The sequence below is a fragment of the Lactuca serriola genome, chromosome 7 (genome assembly GCF_051521515.1).
Source record: "Lactuca serriola cultivar US96UC23 chromosome 7, Lser_US96UC23_V15, whole genome shotgun sequence".
In the NCBI taxonomy this organism is placed as follows: domain Eukaryota; kingdom Viridiplantae; phylum Streptophyta; class Magnoliopsida; order Asterales; family Asteraceae; genus Lactuca; species Lactuca serriola.
This window is the reverse complement of record NC_136414.1, coordinates 157,454,843-157,469,701: the sequence shown is the minus strand read 5'-3', so window position 1 is coordinate 157,469,701 and position 14,859 is coordinate 157,454,843. Positions and strand designations below refer to the sequence as shown.

Genomic DNA, 14,859 nt, shown 5'->3' with positions numbered 1-14,859 from the left:
AGTACAGGGAATCACACAAGAGTCAGTTCATTCATGAGTCTATACTAGTACATTACATGTTACATGAGTACATTTACATAGATACGCTCACATGAATACGTTTACATAGATACGCTTACTTGAATACGTTTACATAGATACGCTTACATGAGTACGTTTACATAGATACGCTTACATGAGTACGTTTACATGGATACTTTTACATGAATACTTTTACGTAAATTTTATATGATGAGTTACTATTACATATTATATGTGTAGATACTATTATATAATTCTCCTTCTTATCTTTATTTTGTGATACAATCACATAATTGACGAGATAGATTGGACTTTATATCCTCGTTCCAAAGGATACTTTGTGGGACTAACCATTCCTAGAACCTCTGTTAGCTACAGAGGTAAATGCACGTCTACGGATGTCTTCGGTTGATACCATTATAGGTATACTTTAAGGGACTAACTATTCCTACACCCAGCTGTTAGCTACAGAGGTAAATGCACATCTACGGATGTCTTAAGTTAACACAATTAGTTATCCTAATACAAAAGGATAATACTTAAGTTATATATATTATTACCTTTATCTTGTGAGTCATTCACATAACCGAGGAGGTGAATTATATTTGTGTGTCCTAGTATCAAAGGATACAATTTCTTATAATAATAATAATAGTCGAACAATCGGGTCTTGGTAGAAGGCTACTTTCAAAATAGTCGGGTCTTGGTAGAAGGCTACTTTCAAAACAGTTAGGTCTTGGTAGAAGATTTCATCTATACTAATAGGAATCATAGAGATTTCTAGGGTTTATCAAACACTTTCAATTACTTACAAACATTTCCACACTTATACGAACTTTCTTTCAGAACAATGTCAAGTCTTTCATTACAAGTTTTACAAATCAAAAACACATTAATACTTATGAATTCACCAGCTTTTTGGTTGATACTCGCTTTCAAAATAACTTGTATTCTCAGGTCACAAATAGACAGGTACGACGACCAGGTTTTGTGAAGACGGAGCAGTCCAGACTCGTCTTATTTTCTGATTATTCATGTTATTGTTGTATATTATGAAAGAACACACTTGTAATTAAAATTATACTATTAATGTAATGTATGATGTTGTTGCTTGTTTACTACTTTACATTGTTGTGGTACCTTACATGACGTCCTCCATCCCAGAACGTTTCCGCCGTTCTCGGTTTTGGGTGTGACATTAAATCACATACAAGAGTATGAATTTAAACAATAATTGGCACTTCAACACAAGGTTAAGAACAAATTATGAATGTAATAAATCATGCTGTACACCAACCCAAAAAGTAGGACCCCAAATGCCACATGTAGCAAAAAATTTGCACGAAGACAAAATTCGAAAATCCTTAGGTCTAAAGAAACTAACAAGGAAAGAAGGAGAATTCAATGAAAATTTAGAAACACCATGGAAACTGGTAGAAAGCCCAACCAAAGGATATTTACTATGAGTAAAAGATATGTTGCAAGTAATCGATGATTTAAGGTAGAAGGTAAACATTAAAATAGACGAAAGACAAAGGAAAGCTAGTAAACAAACAGAATAACAAAACAACTAATGATGACTCAGTCAAAATCAATGAGCAAATAGCCAACCTGAAGCTAGCACTACTAAAATATAGACCTTTAATGACACACAAACCATGAGACGTACTAGTTTTATGATACGTAAAAGTGTGTGTCCTAAAAATAATATTAGCTCTCCCAAAATATGAAGGATTTAGGACAAATATTTTTGGGTGTCCTAAAATTAGTGTCATAACATAAAAAAATAAAAACAAGGAAAGCGCCTATCATAAAACGCGTGTCATGTAAACATGTCATTTTATATTTTTTTTTCCGAACGCGCGTCCATTCCTATGATCATCACAAAATCACAACCAACAACCAAGATTTTTTCTTCACAATTCATTCTGCACGATCGTGGACGAGCATTTCACTCTTGATTTCCCTAAATCTTTCTCCTTTTCCACTTCAACCTTGTAAGAATCGATGGAAAGATTGCTTAATGTGCTTGTATATATATCTATAGAATGTGATTGCATAAAGTCAAATAAATGGTCTAGGACACTAATATCATTATAAACTTAGATGTTTCTTAAGTGAATAAACTAAGATTATTATGATAAGGACAAGCAAAGAGCCTTTTGACAGGGAATAAGATTACTCCATGTCAAGTGTTTAGTTCATATATTATATTATATTATATTTACATATTATCTTGAAAAAATATTTTAAACTTGAAGTATGTTAGACAATTTTATATTTTATAAATTTTGAAATTCGATTTTTGTCTAAAATGTAAAATCTCTATATCTCACTAGACTTTATGTTTTACATACTTCTTTTTTAAATGACATGTACGTAAGTTGGAAATGAATAAATTTGTAATTTATCATATATTTAAAAGATTATTAAAACTAAATTTCAGCTTAATTTTTTCAAGTAATTCATTTAAAATCCAAAACCAATAAATTACAAAATATCTATAAAAATTCTAAAACATTTCAAAACAATCTGCAAACCGTTTACTTTTTTTTTACTTAAAAACATAAAGAAAATAATTCCATTATTTTTATTTGTCTTTTTCCACGATGGATATTGTGAGTGGCCACGTGGATCTGTCAATAACTGTATCCCGGTCTCCCTCTTCCACGGCGGATGAAACCAAACGGCTACAGCAACGTCGCCACAAGAAATCCCACAAACTCTCGTTTTCATGATCCCAAAATTTTGGATTACGAATTCAATGAGATCATGCCCCCCAATCGAATCATTTTCGCTTCAGCCTCATTACAATTCAGATTCATCACAATCTACTATTTGTTTCATAACGATTAACGAACCATGTTCTCAATCAAGCATTAGGGTTTAATACAATCCAACATTATGGAAACATTACAGGATCTGATCGAAGAAGCAAAGCTTCGTACTGTATGGTGGGCTATTTGTATTTTCGCTGTCACGTACTTTTTAACCCGTAAGTTTCTTCGGTTTTTTTTTCGATCATGTAAAATTTTCCTGTTTTGTTGATTTTATTTCAAATTAGGACGTGTTATTGTATGGATTTGTGATAATTCAGCGTTAGCGAACGTATTGCGTCAATTGTTAAGCGAGAAAACTGCATCTGCACGCTGATTAATTAATGGTTTAATTGTTACAGACACCAGTAAATCGATGTGGATGAATGTTCCTATAGCAATTCTTCTGGTATCAGGCGTTCACATTTTAATAACCGAAGTGGATTTCCATTGGAAGATCAGGAAATCACGGCGACATTCATATCTAGCACACTTGGAGAAAAAACAATTGTCTGTGAATGATTCTCGTCTCAACACCTTGCCTCCTCCACCTAAATGGAAACGGAAGATTGATTCTCCAGTAGTTGAGGCTGCCATGGAAGATTTTACTAACAAGATTTTACAAGAATTTGTGGTTGATCTCTGGTATTCAGATATAACACCTGACAAGGAAGCTCCACAGCTCATACATGCTATTATCATGGATATTCTTGCTGAAATTTCCATGAGAGTCAAAGACATAAACCTTGTCGACATGCTAACAAGGTTTGTACTTCTAGAATCCTTTCTTAGTAGGCAATTTGAAACTTGAATCAATTGGGAATATTCTGATTGTTTCAGGGATGTAGTTGACCTAATAGGGGATCACCTAGAGCTTTTCAGGAAAAACCAAGCTTCTATTGGGAGGGAGGTTATGGTGACACTATCTTCTGAAGAAAGAGATGAAAGGTTGAAACACCATCTCATGGCTTCAAAGGAGCTTCATCCAGCTTTGATATCTCCCGAGAGTGAGTACAAGGTGTGAGATGAGAGTTCTGATGTAAGATTATCACTATCTTAATTCATGTTTTGTGAATGCTTTCTGATCTATGATTCTTATCTTGTAGTTTCTTAAGCGGATTATGGGAGCACTTTTGGCTGCAGTTCTTAGACCACGTGAAGCTCAATGCCCTTTAGTTCGATGCATTACACGAGAGCTTTTAACATGCTTAGTAATGGAACCTGTAATGAGATTCGCAAGCCCTGGGTGAGTTTTCAAGAATCCTACTCTTTCTAATTTCTATTTCACCACACTTTCAACTTTTGATTTATACACTTTTTACAACAGGCGTATCAATGAGTTGATTGAGGGTATTTTTCTTGCTACAAATAAGGGAGAGAAAGAAACAGCTGATGATCAATCTAATGTCACTGTTCAACCCCAGAATCAACCTTCTGTAACAAACAATGAAAAAGGTCCAGAGTCAAACATTGGGTCTTCTTCTATTCAAAAGTTAGAGAAAACACCATCTACTTCTAACATCCAAAAGGAATCTTCTACAACTGTAAACCCATCTGCCACCATGGCTAGTGGGCCCATCCAAGATGAATCAATTCCTACACGGACTTCTGATTGGGCCCGTGTTCTTGAAGCAGCAACCCAAAGAAGGACAGAAGTTCTTCAACCAGAGAATCTTGAAAACATGTGGACTAAAGGAAGAAACTATATGAAGAAATCTCAAAAGAATTCTGCTTCAGGTATCATAAAAGGTGGAATCAATGAGAGTTCTAATCTTGATACAGGATTTGATCAACAAAGAGACCAAATTCTTGATGGTGGACAAAACAAGACACCAACTCGGTTATCTTTAGTTGATGACAATTTGAATTTTGATTTTGGAAGTGATGGGAAGTTGAAGAGATTAAATAGTGCATCTGAGTCAAACATTCAAACTTTGAGTGAAACTGCATCTCCAATTCAAGTTGGAGGAACTGGAACTATTATCCCAGAGTTCTATAGTGTGAATCCTGGAAGAGATAATGATGCACAAAGTGTTAATAATATTGCTTCTGATAATAAACTGATAAGAACTGAAGGGTATGTTCCAAAGCTTAGGTGTCGGGTAAGATTATTCTCCTTTATTCTTAATTTCTTATTTCTTATTTTATATTTTATAAAACCCTTTATTTTATAACAAAATTCATTTCATTGTACAGGTTTTAGGAGCATTCTTTGAGAATATTGACTCAAAATCCTTTGCAGTCTATTCAATTGCAGTGACAGATGCTGATAACAAAACTTGGTTTGTGAAAAGAAGGTGTTATTACTAATCTCTTTAACTACCCTTTAAATTTCCTACTTATTGTATCAAATATTTGTATTTAGTATTTTTTTTTTCCATTTTATCAACAGATACAGGAATTTTGAAAGATTACACAGACATCTTAAGGACATTCCCAATTATACATTACATTTGCCTCCTAAAAGAATATTCTCATCTAGCACAGAAGATGCATTTGTTCACCAACGATGTATACAGCTTGATAAATATCTCAAAGTATGAATTTATATCGAAAAAATCATTATATTTTGACCAATTTTGCTGTTTTAACCACTTATACTTTATATATTTTGGGTTAATCTCATAAATGACCTTATATTTTGTGTTTTTTTTCTGGATTAAACCTCAAATTTATTTTTTGCCTGAAAAGACCTTGTATTTTTTTCATTTTTCCGAGTTGGCCCTTTTAGTCATTTTTTGCCAAAAAAATTGTAAAATTTGAGGGTTTTTCTAGAAAAATCAAAAAAGTTGAGGGTTTATTTGGAAGCATTTAGAAGGCCGAGGGTTTTTTTCGGAAAAAAATACAAAGTTGAGGGCTTTTACGGAAAAAAATGCAAGGTCTTTTTTAGGCGAAAAATAAATTTTAGGTTTAATCCAGAAAAAACATAAAATATAAGGTCTTTGTTAAGACTAACTCTTATATTTTTCCTGTCAAACTATAAAAGTTACAAACATTTTTCCAATTTAACCATTTTGACATGTTATATCAAATTGGTTAATTTGGAAAATTACCTGTGAAAAAGGTTCATTTTGAAAAAAATCTGAAACTTTTATGCTTTGATTGAAAAAAATAATAATAAAGTATTAGTTATAAACCATGATATGTCAATTTTATATATATGAAAAAAAAAAATTGTTGTTTTGAAGGAACTTTTGTCTATTGCTAATATCGCTGAGCAACATGAAGTATGGGACTTCTTGAGCATGTCTTCAAAGGTCTCTCTCTCTCTCTATTTGTTTATAAATTTACTTTTTTATAATATTCAAAATTAGTAATTTTAAAGTATATTATTAACACACCACAGAGTTACTCTTTTGGAAGGTCATCGTCGGCAGTGAGAGCCTTAGCAGGTATGTTTAATTTTTAGAGTAAAGTACATGAATGGTCCCTATGGTTTAGGGTAATTTGCACGTTTGGTCCCTAATTTATTTTTTTAACTCGGAAGGTCCCTAGTGTTTGTTTTTGTTACGCACTTGGTCCCTGTCTTGCCTAAAAAGACTATTTTGCCCTTGATTATTTAATTTATTTAAATAAACACACCCCCAACTCCATCCTTCTCACCTTACCTTACTTAACCCACCATTTTTTCCTATTTAAATGATAGTGTTTTTAGGTATGACAGGGACCAAACGCATTACAAAAACAAACAGTAGGGACCAAGCGTGTGACAAAAACAAATAGTAGGGACTTTCCGAGTTAAAAAAATAAGTTAGGGACCAAACGCGCAAACTACCCCAAACCATAGGGATCATTCGTGTAATTTACTCTAATTTTTATCTATATTTCAAACAATTCATTCAGTCCAAAAAAAAAAACAAGAAACACTAATTTCAAATTAATTTTTAGAGTTAATCTCATCAAAAGACCTTATATTTTGTGTTTTTTTTTCCGGATTAAACCTCATCTTTATTTTTTTCATGAAAAAGACCTTATATTTTTTTCGAAAACTTTGTCTTTTCTCCGAAAAAAAATAAATAAAACCCTTAACCTTCTAAATGTTTCCAAATAAATCCTTAACTTTTTAGTTTTTCCTAAAAAAAACCCTCATATTTTATAACTTTTTTAGAGTTAATCTAAAAAAAGACCTTATATTTTGTGTTTTTTCGGATTAAACCTCAAATTTATTTTTTACCTGAAAAAAACCTTGTATTTTTCATTTTTTCCTCTCTGTGACTTATAGTCATTTTTTCCAAAAAAGTTGTAATATGTGAGGGTTTTTTCGAGAAAAACTAAAAAAGTTGAGGCTTTATTTGGAAACATTTAATAGGTTGAGGGTGTTTTTCAGAAAAAAAAAATAGACAAAGTTGAAGGTTTTTTCGGAAAAAATTAAAAAATACAAGGTCTTTTTCAGAAAAAAAAAATAAAGTTGAGGTTTAATCCGGAAAAAATACAAAATATAAGGTCTTTGATGAGATTAACTCTATTTTTTATTACATCATAATACTCTAGTTTCTTTGCACACCCTTTTGATTCTATTACAAAAAAGTAGTAACAAATTTGATAACTTAAAGTGTTTATAATATAAAGAAAATTTTCAAAATCATCAATATACTTCATGTGGACAATGACATGGCATAAAAACTTGTTTGCTTCCGCCATGTCATCATAATTCAAACCAAGAGTTTATTATTCATTCATATTCATATTCATATAATAGGTCAAATTTTCAAATTACTTGACTATTATTTTTTTGGTCAACAACAGTCAACGTGGATGATGCTGTGGATGACATTGTACGCCAATTCAAAGGTGGAATAATGAGAAAATCCGTGGGCCCAGGTGGGTCCCCTTCCGAATTTTCTTCATCTTCTTCTTCAGCTGCAAACAGAAACATGACATGGGAAACAAATGAAGCAAATGATTCACCATTAAAGCAACCTATTTTTGATATGGGAAACAATAACATTGTTTCTGATTATGAAGAAGGTGAAAAAGATAACAAGACAATTGTTAACAATGAGGAAATGGAATCAATGGGACAAGTTTACGGGGGCTATTTGGACAATGAGGTGAATTTTAAAGCAGGACTTTCACCAAAAATTGTTAATAAAAATGATGAACAGAATAAAAATTTGGTTTTGGAAAAGAAAAATAGTTCAGAGGTCAGATCTGAAGTGTTGACCATGGCTGCAAATTTTCCTTCAACTTCTAAAGAAGATCCACTTGGTATGCCAGCAGAGGTAAATATACATATATTCTAAACTTTTTATATTCGGATTATGATTTATTGATTTATCTCTATAATATAAATTAATCTTAGCTTTAACTAGTAAGTTGCTATCGGAACCAAACTTGGGTAACTACGAAAGTATAGGGACCAAACTTGTAAATATAAAGAAGTCTTGTGGCCAAAGTGTGAAACCAAAAAAGTGTAGGGACAAAACATGGCAATATATTGCCAGGGGAGGGGGTAATCTGCAAATTTTCTATTAAGTAGGGACTATTTTTGGAATGTTATTAAATCATAATCTGCAAATTTTATAAACATATAGACCTTTTCTGCCAAAAAAAAAAAAAGAAATCAGCACAGCTACCTATTGTAATTTATTTTCTACACAGACACCAAATCTGCAAACATACAAAAGTCTTAAGTATTAAACACATGGACTATTTCTGTAAAAACAATATGCATAGGGACCTTTATCTGTAAATTACAGGGACTGGTTTTGTAATTTATTTTATACATAAAGACCGAAACTGCTAAAATATTAAATTACTATGGCCAAAACATGAAACTGAAAAATATATACCAAATTTGGTCATTGAACCTTGAATGTTATATATTTTTTATGTAATGTTCGTTACTTGGTGTTTGTTTTTATAAATTATCTTGTATAATGTTATGTATATTTAGTTTATTATATGTAAAACAGTAAATTTGGTGTTAATTTTTATTATTAGTAATGATAATTAAGTCGAGCATCATTACATACGGATAATTTACTTTTGTTGTAAGAAAAATTAAATATCTAATGTTGTAAATGTCTAATAACATAATTTATTTATTGCAATAAAAAAATGTGATTCAAATTTGCGAAAAACCCTAATAAATATAAAGTTTTATTATGAAACCCTTTTGTGATTTTTGTCTGAAGCCATTATTTTGTTTTTCACTTTTATATATATATTTTTTTTACAGTGGTCCCCACCTAATGTAAGTGTTCCTTTGCTAAATTTGGTAGACAAGATATTTCAACTCAACAGAAGAGGCTGGTTGAGGTTAGTTATTTTCTTCTTTTTTTTTTTGGAAAAAAATAAATAAATAAATAAATCTGTTGATTTAATATTTTCAACAAGAAACCAAAGAATTACAAAGTGATGGTCCATGATATCATTGATAGATTCAACAAGAACCAATGGATTACATAATGACTGTTTTACCCTTTGCACACACTCCGACAATCATATATGGTTGTTTGTTGGAGTGTAAGGGTAAAACGGTCAATTCATAAATCTTGGAAAATCATATTTGCTTAAGTATCTTCAACAAGAACCAATGGATTACATAACGACTATTTTACCATTTACACACACTCCGACAATCATATATGGTTGTGTGTAGGAGTGTAAGGGTAAAATGGTCATTTAGTTATAAAAGCTTGTAAAATCATATTTTGTTTACACAGACGTCAGGTTTTTTGGATGTCAAAGCAAATATTACAACTGATGATGGAAGATGCTATTGATGATTGGCTGTTGAGACAAATTCAATTGCTTAGGAGAGATGACATTGTTGCTCAAGGCATCCGTTGGATCCAAGATGTAAGTTTTAATGATTTTGATCATTCATATTTATATTTATATATTTACTTTAAAAATAAAAAATTTTAAAAAAAAAAAACTAAAATGTCAAATATGTTAAGATTCTATGGCCCGAAGGCACGTTTTTTCTTAAAGTCAAGTCAAGTCAAACGGATTCTTCTCAAACAAATGAAGGAGCTGCCCGAGCACCTTCGGGCAGCAAGGCTAATAAACAAGGGTCGTTTGAGGAGCAACTTGAGGCTGCCCGAAGAGCTAGTGATATAAAAAAGATGATATTTAGTGAGTATTTATTTATTTCTATTTTTTTTCCTTTTGTTTTCATTTGTTAAAAAAGACAAAATTGCAAAAATGGTCCCTAAGGTTTGTTATTTTCTGTGAATAAGGTTCAAACCTTTGGAAAATTACAGATATGGTCCTTTTCAGCTAGTTTTATCATGAATTTGGTCCCTAAAAAACTTGAAATGTTTTATTTACCTTTTTAGTTTCTTTTTCCCTTTATTTCTATTTTTTTATTAACAAAAAATGGTAAAAACAATTAAAAATAAAGGGAAAAAGAAACTAAAAGGGTAAAATAGACATTTCAAGTTTTTCAAGGACCAAATTTACTATAAAACTAGCTGAAAATAACCATAACTGTAATTTTTCAAACATTTGGACTTTAGTCACAGAAAATGACAAATCACATGGATTATTTTTGTAATTTTGTCAAAAAAAAAATTATATTTTAGGCAATCAAATTATATAAGTTTCATATATTTTTCCAAATTAACAAATTTGACATGTTATATCCGGTCAAATTGGTTAATTTGAATATATATATATATATATATATATATATATATATATATATATATATATATATATATATATATATATATATATATATATATATATTAGAAAATATAATAATCTTCTTTTTTTTTTTCAGAGGGTGCGCCTACTACATTGGTGAGCTTGATTGGACGTAAGCAATACAAGCGATGTGCTAAAGATGTGTATTATTTTCTCCAGGTAATTAATTAAATAAACACTAATCTTTTTCATTATTAAATGTTTAAAAAAAAAACGAAGAGTGTAAAGAATTTTTTTATTATTATTAAAAATGCAGTCTGCTGTATGTTTGAAGCAACTGGCGTATGGTTTACTAGAACTTGTACTTATAACGGTTTTTCCAGAGCTTCAAGAGATTATATCAAATGTTCATGAGAAGCAAAAAGGGCAAGGAGTGTAGTAGATTTTAATGCAAAGTTTTGATAATGTTTATTGTTTAGAAATTGACATTTAATTGTACAAAAAAAAAAAAAAAAGTGTAGTTAGAATTTGTATAGACGTTTCACAATTCAATTCACACGCATTCACCTCCTTTCTTATAATCTTACATCAAACTCTTTACATCCTCATCATCTTTTCCAAAGTTCTTAATAAGTATATGTGTCATCTCGTGATATGGATGGGTGTAAGAATGGTTTGTTGAAGTTGATTAGTAGGATGGGTGACATGGAAGTTAATCAATGAATCTTCGTGTCCTTAAAAATTTGTGTAGGAAGTAGTAAGAAAAGGTGTTGGACTTTTCTCCACAACATCTTGATGCGCATAAACATTTATCTTCTTGGGCTAAAATGGGAGATGGTGGTATGAATGACAAATTCATCACGTTCGAGAATAAACATGGAATTCGGATTTTAGGTTAAAATAAGACTTTATAGTGTGACATTTTGAAAGAAATTAACACTATTGATAAGAGGATGGATTATGAGAATGCTTTTGAGCTTTGAGATTGAGACATGTCTTAATCTCCTTAAAAATCTTGATGACATGGAACATGTAGAGGCTGGCGATATGTCTCAAAAGGCAAAGATAAAATGTTGATTAAATGTGTGATGTTGGATGGATATTGAATCATGGATGAACAAACCCTAAATGGTATTATACAACCCTAAACAGTCAAGAGAGAATACATGTGTTTATGGAGTGATGATGTGTGTGTCTGATGAGTAAATGAATTAGCGAAATACACACACATACACACTTCTATTTATTGAATAAGTTAAAGATGGATTGAATAGTGGGTAAAACCCATAACACATCCGAACAGATGCCGAACCGAGATGGGTCTACGGGCCTTTATCAACTCCAACTTCTTAAAAAACGTGCTGCAGTCCTCCTATTTAGCTTTATGGCAGTTTCTACCCTCTCAACAACAAATAATTTCCCTACATCTCCACTTTACACCCTGCACTTAAACATACTAAGTTAGTTACCTATTATTGTTCTTGAAAAATATTAGCAAGGTAGTAAATAGCTTCTCAACCCCCCCCCCCCCCCCCCTCTTCAAGAATAACATTGAGTTAAATATAAAAAAGTTAATCATCTTCTGAAAAAGGATCTATAAGACAAAGTTCAGAACATAAAAACTTGTGTTGATTTGAAGTCAAAGACTTTGTAAAAATATCAACCAAAAATAATTTTAACAAATTTCAAAATTCCTTTTGACCACCTTTTATCTTATAAAATGGACATCAACTTCAAAATGATTTTTTTTGTGAAAAAATAGGATTTAATGCATGTTTTATAGTTGAATCATTATTACTGAAAACATTTAGATGAATTAAATTTTCAATTACAAAATTGTAAACTTGGTCCCTATGGTTTGTGAAATTGGAACTTTAGTCCAAAATGTTTTAGAGTTGCACCACTGGTCCAAAAGATTTCATTTGTTGTGACTTTGGTCTAATTTGTTTTGAATTTTGTTTTTTAAATGACAATTTTGCATTTTGTATTTTTTTCAATATTTTTACTATAGAAATAAAAAATACCCACCCTTCTCTCTCTCTCTCTCTCTCTCTCTATATATATATATATATATATATATATATATATATATATATATATATATATATATATATATATATATATATATATATATATATACACACACACACCAAGAACAAATTCAAAACACTTTAACATTTAAAACACATACACATTCATGTACACTCATGAACACGTATACATATTTATGAACAACACTTGTCACCATTATCCGCCACCACCACCACATGTCGGTCACCAGACTTTGTCACCACCACCACCCTTGACTACTAGTCTCTACTACCACCACCACGATCGACCACCAATCTCTGCTGAAAAAATAAGAATGTCACCACCACCACCCGTCGGAATATTAGAACCTCATATGTTCATCGTCGGAATATCCTAACGTCACCACCATCACCGTCTCTCTTTCTCTCTGCCAACGCTGACACCGTCTTTCTCCTTCTCTGGCGACACCGTCTCTCTCCTTCTCCCTAGCATCGGCGCCCTTCTAATTTTACAACACCCTAGCGCCGCCACCCTTCTCATCCAGAACTAGGATTTTCATCTTCAAGATTTGATGAGTATCAAGGGTTTTCATTAGCCACTATCATGGTTTCCATACGTAGCCTCACTTCTCATCTGGATCGGTTTACATATACCGACAATTGCACACGTCGTCGGATGAGCATTCTCGCCCCTTTTCAAAGATCTCACATCGACGCCAGATGTAACATTCATAAAATTCTTGAAAATTTTAAACTTTTTAATCAAACCCAAAACCATCATTGTTTAAAAATTGTTTTCAAATAAGTTTAACATCAGAGAAATCCTAAAGTCATAAAACAAAAAAAGCATAAGGAGGTGCACGATCACACCTTCACCTTTCCGCAATCCTCTTAAGTACCTGAAACATAACCCAAAACTTTAAACCCAAAGCTTAGTGAGTTTCCCCAAAATATCACCACAACACATAGTCATAGATATCACAACAAGAACATGTATACAAAACCTTCAGCATGTATGGACCGTCGTACCGGGCCTTCAGCCTGTCTTGATCGTTCTCCGGGCCTTCGGCCTGACTGGTCTACCTCACAGGCCTCCAGTCTATCCGGGCCGCCATGGGTCTATTGGCCTTCAGCACAAAGCAGGACCGCCTCAACCCAACCACACATACATGTCAACATACACACAACTCATAAACATATAACTAATCAACAGACAAACAGACAAATCTTACAGATCAATAAGCATAGCATTATCCTATCTACCGAGATATAGATCTAACAGATCACCATAATACTCAATCATACATTAAACAGGATAATCAATCCAAAAGGGTCGGCCTTGGTGCCTTCGACCCAACAAGTATAGTGAGGAACACTCACCTCACACTGACGAATCAAACAGAAAGCCTCCGACTGCTGGCTCACAGAAAATCCCGAACTATCACAATAAACAAACATCCAATTAACAATTGGAATACCATTCTTGACTAAGGATCCATAATTAGGGTAAATGTCCATTTTACCCCTTCCCTAACTGGGTTAAGGCCCAAGTCCAAATCTTTGATCTAAAAGGCCCAAATTACCTCAAGGCCCATGATTGGCCCAATTTTACAAATTGGGCCCAAACCCCTTATTGGGCCTTATCCAAAGGTCTGATCCTCTAATTAGCCCAAAACACACTTATCCAGATAGTCCATTAGGGCCCAAGTATCAAAGCCCAACAAATGGCCCAATACCTGAAGCCCAAAGTCCGAAACCCAAACAGAAGGCTTACGCGGGGCGTACTCCGCCTCACATTAACCACCATCGAGTTGGTTGACTCAGTACGCAAGGCGTACATCTCCTTACGCGGGGCGTACCCTCGCAGGTCTTAAAATCCTTATAAGTGCTTAGTGTGATAACAAAACATACGATGGATCCTAACAATCTATAAGGTCCTTCTGCTAAGATGTACGGTCTTAGTGTGATAAAAAAAAAACATAACACATGCAGCTTAGGAAATGATCCTAACTCTTAAAGCTTTTAGAACAAGCGTAACTAATATAGAATGCCCCGTCGATATGATGGATCCTAACAATCTATCTAGGCATCCTAGTTCTAAACTCTCCATTATAAGTTTATCAAACACCTATAATTCTTTGATGTTTAGGATTAATTATTGATTGAAGTCTTATGGTATTTGAGATTCATAAGACTTATCAAATTTCCAAATTTTATTATCTGTCGTGATGGAATTTGTACAGCATAACAGTTGTTTTGATAATATTTTCTAGGTTTCAACCAATGTGAAACCAACAATTTCCATAGCATTAATAAGTCACATTATTGATACGATGTGATATTTCATAATTTACAATTCTTAAATCTTGAAGTTGATCATGTAATTTTATGCGACG

The 14,859-nt window shown here is 32.5% G+C and overlaps 1 protein-coding gene across 2 annotated transcripts; it reads left to right on the top strand.

Moving 5' to 3' along the window:
- The first annotated feature begins 2,690 nt into the window (after nucleotides 1-2,690).
- On the top strand, nucleotides 2,691-11,004 carry LOC145062960 (uncharacterized). 2 transcript variants are annotated; one of them, XM_079010554.1, is made up of 15 exons: nucleotides 2,691-3,016; nucleotides 3,200-3,602; nucleotides 3,720-3,855; nucleotides 3,944-4,083; nucleotides 4,165-4,939; nucleotides 5,034-5,134; nucleotides 5,230-5,374; nucleotides 6,026-6,094; nucleotides 6,184-6,229; nucleotides 7,584-8,059; nucleotides 9,019-9,098; nucleotides 9,506-9,641; nucleotides 9,743-9,920; nucleotides 10,570-10,652; nucleotides 10,750-11,004. In XM_079010554.1, exons 1-15 carry the CDS (start codon nucleotides 2,926-2,928, stop codon nucleotides 10,870-10,872), a joined length of 2,982 nt encoding a protein of 993 aa, XP_078866680.1. In that variant the 5' UTR covers nucleotides 2,691-2,925; the 3' UTR covers nucleotides 10,873-11,004. The 2 variants fall into 2 exon arrangements, with proteins under 2 accessions (XP_078866680.1, XP_078866679.1); XM_079010553.1 differs by having other exon boundaries at nucleotides 3,678-3,855.
- The last annotated feature ends 3,855 nt before the right edge of the window (nucleotides 11,005-14,859 follow it).

Excerpts from the sequence above, each read along its gene's own strand:
- LOC145062960 (XM_079010553.1), top strand. The coding sequence starts at position 2,926 with ATGGAAACATTACAGGATCTGATCGAAGAAGCAAAGCTTCGTACTGTA. Across the intron at positions 6,230-7,583 it reads GGCAGTGAGAGCCTTAGCAG|TCAACGTGGATGATGCTGTG; the intron begins GTATGTTTAATT and ends GGTCAACAACAG. Across the intron at positions 9,921-10,569 it reads TATAAAAAAGATGATATTTA|AGGGTGCGCCTACTACATTG; the intron begins GTGAGTATTTAT and ends TTTTTTTTTCAG.